General features: G+C 36.5%; 1 protein-coding gene across 2 annotated transcripts; it reads right to left on the bottom strand.

Moving 5' to 3' along the window:
• Nucleotides 1–632: 632 nt before the first annotated feature.
• Nucleotides 633–8,479, bottom strand: LOC104587031 (diacylglycerol kinase 2-like). Of its 2 annotated transcripts, none has more exons than XM_010244461.3 (8): nucleotides 8,299–8,479; nucleotides 5,800–7,035; nucleotides 4,291–4,666; nucleotides 4,097–4,173; nucleotides 2,606–2,725; nucleotides 2,285–2,449; nucleotides 1,813–1,950; nucleotides 633–1,112 (listed from the first exon to the last, which is right to left on the bottom strand). In XM_010244461.3, the coding sequence occupies exons 2-8, from the start codon at nucleotides 6,940–6,942 to the stop codon at nucleotides 960–962; spliced, it is 2,172 nt and encodes a 723-aa protein (XP_010242763.1). In that variant the 5' UTR covers nucleotides 6,943–7,035; nucleotides 8,299–8,479; the 3' UTR covers nucleotides 633–959. The 2 variants fall into 2 exon arrangements, with proteins under 2 accessions (XP_010242763.1, XP_088744677.1); XM_088888551.1 differs by having other exon boundaries at nucleotides 8,256–8,392.
• Nucleotides 8,480–9,853: the final 1,374 nt, after the last annotated feature.

Below are 9,853 nucleotides of genomic sequence, written 5' to 3'. Positions count from 1 at the left end.
ACTTTGTTGGGGGAACATCTAGAGAGTCGATGCAAGCTACAAAGGAATGGCTTCCTTCAACCTGGTTATTGATGCTTTCAACGCTCCCTGGGATTTAGCTTACAAAAAAGAATTGCTCATTGTAAGGGGTTGTTCCCCAGCATCAACTTCTCTCTTTGTTCTTAGTTTCAAAGAAGGTCCCGCACCTGGTTTGAAAATTATTGACTTTTAAAACAAGAAAAAGAAAATAGCGGAAAATGTACTTGATTGTGATGCATATTTTTGGTTTCTAAAACTAAAACAAAAAAATGCATATTCTTCTTCTAGGGTATTAATTTTGCTGATGTGGCAGTTGTTTTGTGGTTCTGATGTCATGTTTCAAAAAGAGCACATAATAGTTGGACAAAGATTCTGATCAACTGGACTTTAGTTCGCCTTATTTATTTTTATTTATACTTTGGAACCAAGATCCCAAAGTCACTAGTAGCCCTTTGAAAATGATAATATGTTTAAGTTGTTGAAAGCATCTTTTTATTGGTTCCAAACACACGGGTATTTTCTGAACCAAAGTGAATGTTTTCACCATTGTTTTGAAAGAAACATTGTTCATAAGTTTTTTTTATTATTTTCGCTGATGTGGAGTATTTAAGAAATAAGAAAAAACAAGAACGTTCTTGTTTATAAGTATTCCTTTTTCACTAGATTTGGTTATATTTTTACAAATCTCTCCTATTTTCTTCGATCCTCTAGAATACAATCTCTCTCTCTGAGGTTTATTTTCTTTGATCTTCTAGAATATAATCTCTCCTATTTTCTTCGATCTTCTAGAATACAATCTCTCTCTCTCTATGAACAACTTCCTTGTATGAAACCTAGTGGGTAAGTGATATTCAAATGGCCCAGATCACCTGGGTCGAAAAAGCATATCAATAAAGCAAAAATAGCCGTGAAGAAAGAAGAGCAGAATTAAAATGTTGTAGTCAAGAGAGATGGAGAGCCATTTGCTGGAGAAGTAATTTTTTCTGAGCTGCATTGATTACACCATTACACTCAGCATCTGCTAATACCTCTGTCATTATAGCAGCTGCATGACCTATGGGTTCCTCCTCAGATGCCCTTCTTAACATGAACATCTGACAAGACAAAAAACCAGTGTCAGTCTCATTGAAAAACAAGAGCATGCATGTCTTACATGTATAAATGAAGCTATATGTTGCATTTTTAAGTTAGTTTAGGACCCGGTTGATAACTGAAAATAAATGGAAACTCAAACTCAACAGAACCAGAGAACCCAATGCTGCCTAGCTAAATCCTTGTCCTAATTTTCATACTTAAATTGCCTATGTTTTGATGATGCTTATTGATCTCCATGTACCAGAAAGAAATTAAAGGGAGCAGGTCAAATGTACTTGATTTTCGAGACAGGGGTTTTGAATGCATGTAACATACCACTCGGTATGTGCATATCTAAAATTCATGGAAAGGAGACGGTCTAACAGTCATACAAGGTTAGTTTGGCTCTCGTGTTCAGATTCATCTTTGTCCATTTTATTTAAAAGCTTGAATAGGGGACAACTAATAAACATAACCCAAGTATGCAAAGCAGATTCAAAATGTGGGTGCCCCTGTTTTGGACATTTCCATCTTTAGCGCAAGTTCCATATCAGACACCTACCTGTTCATGCCTGTCTCCAATCCAAGCCATATTTAGGTAACAAATTCAACCCCCTACTTGATGTAAATAAAACACCCTGTTTACAAGAATTTGGTTTGCATGATAGCTCATGTATGCATACAGCCTGTTTCAATAGATAAAAACTAAGTAAATAGTACCTGCCCATGATGTGTAATTTCTAAACAACCAGGTTGTTGGATAAATGGCTCCCCATCTATCTGAACAGGGAAAGGACTGGAAATGTGTATTCTTATAACTTCTCCTTGGGCTAACCTCCTAGCTTGGGAAAGTCCAACCTGCAGAATATAAAAGGCTTCACCAATCAGACATTCTTGCAGTTAAAATCATCATGTGAGCCAAGAAACAATTTCAAGAGAACTTCAATAAAAATAAAGAAAAGTAACTATATGCAATGGTGGTTTTCATGAGCAATGATGTTTCTAAATTAGTGGAAAAGCACATCCAACAGCCTTTACTTATCTTCTGTTTACTACTTATTTATTAATCAGAAGGGGTAAAGAGGCAAAGAGTGTCAAATTTCTCTAGGCAATACAACTAATAAGACTTGGTTATGGGAGGTTTTTAACATAGAAGGAAAAAGAAAAGAGAAAGAGGGCAAGAAAATTACACCTGAATCTTGCCTAGGTGCCATGCTCCACAGATAGATACAACCTCCAGAACCTTATCGTGCATTGACTGAAGATTGAAATCATCATCGTGTTCATAATCATTTTGCCAAAGATCTACTCCACCCATGTAGCTGCCTATGTTAAGTACAATTACACCTTCGGCATCCTGTTAAATGAAGGTAAAGAACAAAAAAGAGATAAGATATGAGAGGATTTAAAGAGAATAACCATATGATTGTTGACCTGTGAGAAAAAAATGGTGAAACAAACTAGAGAATTGTGTGAAAATATGACAAAACAACAAGAAAAAATGTGACTTCACCTTTGGGATATCAATATATTTTCCATCTACTTCAAGACGAACTTGCCATGGTAGATCTGCACATGTTCTATCCATTATATCCTTGGCACCTTCCTTTGCATAACGTAGTTTATTCACAAACTGCTGAGTGAATTATTGGTTAGTTTACAAAATGAATATTTGCATATTAGCTAATCACGAGGAAATAAAAGTGTTATGCCATTCTATGTTCCAAATTCAGAAAAGAACAAAAGAAAAAAAAATGTTTAATATTTAGAGCTAAGTGGTCAACATGTTTGAACTCTTATCGGTCTTAGCGTTCCTGCCGCTTCTAATAATACCTGATAGGCAGGCAACTTGTCCTAGCCTTTGACCTCTCTACTTAATCTTGCTAGCTATAAGTTCTGTTACTGTATAGAATAACAGAGGCATGAATCTATGGATCTGTCTCTCAATTCAATAACAGTTTATTCATTAGTCTCTTACTCTTAAGCTTCATTATCTATGAGTTGCAAAAAGACAATTGCCAGTAACAATATAGAAGACTCCCAAGCTATCATGAACTAGTATTACTAACCAGAAGACAAATATGTTGAAGAAAGGTACAATACTGAGTATAGACACATGAAAAAGAGAGAACTCTGAGCATAATCTATAGACTAATTGGCATGGGCATGATGATCCAAAGCTAGCCAATATCATCATCACCAAAAAGATGGTCAATATGTAGGCAAAAATTCAGGGAGAAAAGAATATAATTTTAGCATTTAATTGGAAAACGTTACATAACATTTTCTGTCCACAAAAGCAGAAACAAGTAAATGTATACATCCACATCAATGGACTTGCATGGAAAAATAAACACTAGTGGTAGACTCACCACCAAAACCAGATCAAACACACACGCCATCCCAAAACTTTCATTAGCAAATGACCACATCCCAGATCCTTGGCATGTTTGAATCCCATTTTTCATTCAGTTTCTCTATATGTCAGATTTGATCAATGCTCCATTAAGTTGGCCAAACAATGGAAGCAACTATTTTTAATAACTTACTATGATTTATGTCAGTTGCTAATTGGAGAGAGGAGGCCTTACAACGAACACTCAAACCAAAGGCCATTATGATTCTAATTAAATCATCGTTCCAGCAATCAAATTTTAGTTATACTTAAGTCAATTAAACTTTGTGTGCTTTTAAAGGTCAAACTTGCAATTAAACATTGTCTGTGTCTGTGCTTTTAAAGGTCAAAACTTATTCTCTTGAGAATCCTACTGAACTGCCACCAGGTGTTATGGTAGACAATCATTCAAGATTATAGCCAACTTTGAACCATAATGTTCCTACACCTCTAATACTGCAGTGCATCATTTATAATAACAAAGTTATTCCAGCAACTGAGCCTAAATAAGGCCACTCAAAATTGGACATAAAAAATGTCAAGGAAAAAGAAAGATATGCAAGCATGTGGCCAGAGACATAACTAAGTTTATAATGACAAGATCACTACCTGGCTGTAAAATTTCTCAGGATTCTCCTCCCTAGTCAAGTGAAATTCATATGCAACCTTTGCATCACAGCCAATGCCTGTATAATAAATAAATAAATAAGTAAAATACCCATCATTGATTAAACAGATTCAAGTAACAATTGGCAAAAAAAAGTAACAAACAGCAACAGCAGTAATAATATCAACAAGCATACCCAAATAGTTCATCATGAACTTTGATTGTACTTTTCTGGGACTACTTTCTTGGTTTTCTTCTTTGATATTAACTTTCCAGCGATCTAACATTGTTACTGCTGCATGATTGATGTCATGAAGAACATTACCTAACCAATCTTGACCCTCAACTGAAGACAAACCTCCTCCCCACCGCAAAACCCTAGACAAGTCATTTCCCGTGCCTAGAGGAAGTATACCAACAGGTGGAGGTGATTCAAAGTTATGCTTCTCAATGGAATCAAGAACCCAGGCAACAGTACCATCTCCACCACAAACCAGAACCCTAAAATACTGAACAGCTTCAAACAACTTCAACCCAGCCTCGGCCCCTTGGGAAGGACAAAGTTCAAAAATCTGCAGTTAACCACAATGGAATTAAGCTAAGATCAGCACACATGATACATTTATGTATTCTGAAAATTCTCAGTTGAAAAGGGAATGAATCAATATACAAACTACATCCATTTTAAAAATTGCTCTTATGGTTATCCGATGAATACAATCCATGAATTATATAATATCCAAACTCCAATAGAAAGGAAATTTATGACAATAAAAAAAGGTTGAGGAATACAGAGTAAATATATAAGCTCTTAATAAATAAGAATTTTACAGAGATTGTGCTTGCAGAAAGATTGAGGTCAGATAATGATATACTTGTTTATACCCCAGAAAGGACAACAACTTATATACACACACAGATATATATATAGACACACACACACACACAAGAAAGATGCTCAAGAAAGCAAGACAGACCTTCCCAACAGCGGCATATACCTCAGAACTGAAAGTAGATTCAAAGGGGAACTAGTTCTACGTTTCTAAGATAACTTTAGTGCAAACAGGAAGATATTTAATTTTCCAATATAAAGACATTATAATGAATTTGATGTTTCACAATCCACTGGGAATGCTCAGAAGATACATCAAGATTCATCGAAGATTTATTTGAAGTTAATGATGACAACATTGAATCTTGGAAGGATTAAATGAGAAAGTTAAGACATGTTGACTAGATCAAGATAAACCACCCAGAACACCAAGTTTTCTATTCAAACTGCTGACTACAGAAATCGAATACCAGAAAGAAATTTACTTATTTACATGAGACTTCCTTGAACATAAAGCTATTAAGTATGAATTGAAACAACTGGACTAAAACAAAATGTTGAACTTTAAATCTCTGACCTACAACATCAACATTTATTCAATTTAAAAGTTTTTAGGTGATAAGCCCAATGTCTTCTTAATTTAATGTCAGTTCTTAGGCCAACACTAACAAGTTATCTAGGGAAAACATATCAAGCAACACTATGCCATTCCACAATCACCGCAATATTTAAAATGGATACACCTACTTTAAGTTCCATTGGCTATTTTATCTAACATCCTACAAATAGAGATCAGAGTAAGTAGGAATAATCCAAAATATCAGTCAGTAAGCAATCTAATAACGAAGAGAAGATATTAGGCCGAAAATTCACCTGTATAGGATTTAATAGCATGTTTAATCTCCTCCGTAGAGAAGATCCATATTGGGCTCCACTCTTGGTATTAATGAAAACAAGAAGAGGTCTTGTGTCCTGTGGCAAATCTACCAATTTATAACTCCTAACATGACCTATATTATTACCTCCTCCATTTTTACACACCAATCCATTTTTGGCACCTTTAATACTAGGCATTCTACCATTCTTCTTGAAAAAGTGATCACTGCTTTTTCCATTGGATGACTTATCAAAACCAACAAGCCCATTAAGGACACTTCCAAGAGTTGTATTTGCACCAGAAACATCCTGCATTTTACAGCTAGGGGCCTCATAAAAGGCAGAACGAGTGCTTCCATTTTTGTTTCGCTGGCGTCTTCTCCTAATTTGTCCACGGACAGATGAAGCTATAATTTCTTTAGTGATAGAACTCAGCATTCCACTGGTAGTAGTTGCCCCATCCTCTTCTTTGACAGAGAGTGGAGAAAGGATAAGCCTTCTAAGGGGACCCAAGTCACAAATATTACCAGATTCTTTTGCCATTTTGGCATGGCATTTGACATGTATGAGGCATTGACACCACAAGCAATGCCAAGTGGGAGATGCATCAAGAAAAGGAATACCACATGGCTCATCACAGTAGTAGCAAAAAGCAGACAACTCAGAATTCTCATCTAAATTAACCCACTGTTCTGACCAATGGTGCATCAGATGTGATGAGCCGGCTTGTGCCACACACTTGCAATCTTTTACTGCAAACTGGGAACAATAGAAATGGGCTGCTACACCACAAACAGAGCACCTATGAAGAGGAAAATGTGACGCTGCTTTTGCACCTACAGTTTGAGGGGACACCAGTGAAGTTAAACATACACAGCATGTGGAAGGCTGTTCACCATAAGCAAAATCTTCTATCCACGTATGAGGCGATAGGGGAACTTTCAATCTCTTCCAAACTTTTTTCTTTGCTCTAGCAGCAGCTTTAACCCAGTTCAGCGATGTCTTTCTTTGCCACTTAAGGAATGCATATGTAACAGCTAGCAGTCCAAATGATCCAGTTACTAGCCATCCAAAAATAAATGGACCATAACCATCCAAGATGGTAAGGATCCTCGAGAGTAAAAAGAACAAATCTGTCATTATCAACCTAATTTATTCTTCTCCACCTCAGTCTTCTACTACATCCAATTCATTCAACAATGTCCAACGTCAAGAAGACCTCAAGAAGAATACCTGAAACCATGAAACTATTCAAGATATGTAACCAAAAGGACAGAAAACACTAAAAAATAAAAGAATATCAGAAATCAGGAGAAAAAAAAAATGGAAAAGAAAAAGAGAAAAACGCAAGAGAATATATGACCAGTAAGACTTATAAGTCCACTATTATTTTTCGCAAGTATATATGGAGTTAGGAGATAAAGAAGAATGATATTAACATTACAACACCATAGCTTCTACAGGAGACTTTTTTTAGTAGTTAGCTTCTATAGAAGATAAAAGAAGAATGTTGTTGACATCGGAACACCAATAACTTCTAATTGAATCATCTTGCCAATTGATCTTAATCAATAATTAGTCAACTGCCATCAATGAAAAAAAAAATCATTACATATGTCTGGGAATTCCTCAATTTCATTATGTCACACAAAAGGAGTGGAATTCTCAATGAATTTATCAAGTTCTGTTGAAAAAACGATAATAAAAGAACCTTGGGATATTGTGTTCATTTGGGAGCAACTGGATCACACGCACAGCAGTAAGTTGCCTAAAGCGTCTACTGAAGTACGAGCATAGAGAAGAAACTCTCTTTCAGCCCAGTATGACGTGCCAAGGTAAACTATTCTTTTTAATTGATAACAATTAACATTTTCACATAAAAATGACAAGGGAACAACCATTCACAGAGGCAAATAAGAAATGATACTGTGAAAAATGGCACCTAAGTATTCCCCATGCTCAATAGATTTCAAAATAGTTGCAGAAAAAAGCCAATTGCAAGCTAATATTACAGAAAGAAACAATCAAAAACAGAATTGTTTGACTAGACAAAACAGTAGATACAAATATCCTATGCAAAACCATTTAAACGATCTATATACCGAACCAAAAAAAAGGACCTGAACTGCACCCAATCTGGTTAGTTCCGTATGCAACCAATCCAAGAAACCAGAGATCGATACAATCTAAAACCAAACCGAAAGAAGTCAATGAGCAAAATTTGCAAACTGGGAAACGATAATAACCAACCGCAAAATCTTAAAACGAAATCCCAAAGAAGCAATTCGTAACATACAAAAACAGAGGAAACAGAAAAGAAAACAGAGCAAGCAAATCCGAACCCCCGTCCATGCAATTCAAGATTCTATACCCTCAACTCACGTAAAAACAATACAAGATCCAACAAACCAACTCAACCAAGCACAGTAATGCCTCTAGAAGTTTTCAATTACATGAACAAATCGAAAGACTGCAGTTTTCTTTTTCCTTATTGACCTGGAAAAGTTGAGGATGGACTCGAAGACGTTGCAGAGAAACCCTAATTCCACTCTCTAGTTCAGTCTCTGGCTGGGGTTTCTGAGTCTTTAGCATTCGACTTAAGAACTCTTTCTTGCTCTCTCTGCAAAATGCCGGCATCTACTACTTCTTCTTCTTCTTATAGGAAGTCTTCGAATGCTTTTCTTTTCGTCTCCTTCTGGAAATATAAATAATTCGCGGCGGGATCTCTTTTCACAATCGGCACGCCTCACTTTTTGGAAAGAGGCGAAAACCTTTTTCCTACCCCTGTCCAGGGGAAATTACAAATTTCTTCTTTTTCCTTCATAAAATGACCATCATATCCTTTACTTTAAACTCAAACTTTACCATCCAAGCCACCAAATTCGTTGACTAATAAAATCCCTTGACTTCATTCGGAGTACTCACTAATCACAATTCACAAAGACTGTAGAAACTTTTAATCAGGCAGGTCGTGAAATCAAAAGGCAAGCCTTGCTTCACGTGTTAAATATTCATTGGTGCAAAAGAAGATAAGGGTCCCACAGAGTAAATTACTGTTTGATCCGATTAGGAAGGTCACCTAACTGATTGCCGCTGAGTTAAATGCTAGTTGGTAGACACAGTTTTAAAATAGGACTGGAGGTCGGCTGGGCCAACTACTAGTACCATGTCGGCCGGTCCGGATCCGAGTCAATAGTTTTGGGTTTCGACGGGTCCGACTTCCTAGTTTCCTAGTCGAGTAATCAATCGAGTATATATATTCATGAATAATGACCCAACCATGGCAAAAAGTTGGAGCAGAACATTCGGTTTGTTGGGTTTGGGCCCAAATAGGATTCCAATCAAGATATCAAGGATGTGAAGCCCAACAGAAATATATCAATTCGATGGTGATTGCTTTGGCCTTCCGACCTTATTTGTGAATCAGGGATTGTGATTTGTGGGCATCCAATGTCTGAATTGGTTTTAGGGGTGTAAATGGGTACTCGATTGCCCCGACATCCAATCCGGCCCCGATTAAATCCACACATATTGAACAAAGACTCCCCGCTAACATGTTTCAAGGCATAGATACGTACAAAATGCAAGAATTGCGTTTCGTGTGCAAAAAAGCGATGCAAAACCAATACATGTCATATATGATACACAGTTGTTTGGAATCGTGGCCACGTCGGATCTACATATGTGTTTCAACAAATGCTTATGTATCTTATTGTTTTGTTCAATTGATTATTAAAATATCGGGCATGCCTTGAAAATCAGGACCTCACCAATGCATGAAACACCAACAGTTGACTGATGTGTATCTTATATGGTGTTTACCTATCAGCGCATACATGAAAAACAGTGATGAAAATCACCTTACCAAACAGCATAGTGTTGCTCATTGCCTACATGGCCGAAATTTTTTTTTTGTGAAAAATGGGTCTTGAAAGCATGGGCATTTTTCATTGAAAATGGGTCCCAAAATGCGCTCACGCTTCCAAACACCATGTTAGTTTAAAAGGAATACAAATGCAAATATATGCATAGTGTAAAACTTTGCTATTTA

This window comes from Nelumbo nucifera, chromosome 5 (assembly GCF_055504915.1).
Source record: "Nelumbo nucifera cultivar China Antique chromosome 5, China Antique-T2T, whole genome shotgun sequence".
NCBI classification, from domain to species: domain Eukaryota; kingdom Viridiplantae; phylum Streptophyta; class Magnoliopsida; order Proteales; family Nelumbonaceae; genus Nelumbo; species Nelumbo nucifera.
Note: the sequence above shows the minus strand (reverse complement) of the source record. Positions and strands in the feature narration are given on the sequence as shown.

Excerpts from the sequence above, each read along its gene's own strand:
- LOC104587031 (XM_010244461.3), bottom strand. The coding sequence starts at position 6,942 with ATGACAGATTTGTTCTTTTTACTCTCGAGGATCCTTACCATCTTGGAT. Across the intron at positions 4,174-4,290 it reads GTTCATGATGAACTATTTGG|GCATTGGCTGTGATGCAAAG; the intron begins GTATGCTTGTTG and ends TTTATTATACAG. Across the intron at positions 1,113-1,812 it reads AAATTACACATCATGGGCAG|ATGTTCATGTTAAGAAGGGC; the intron begins GTACTATTTACT and ends TTGTCTTGTCAG.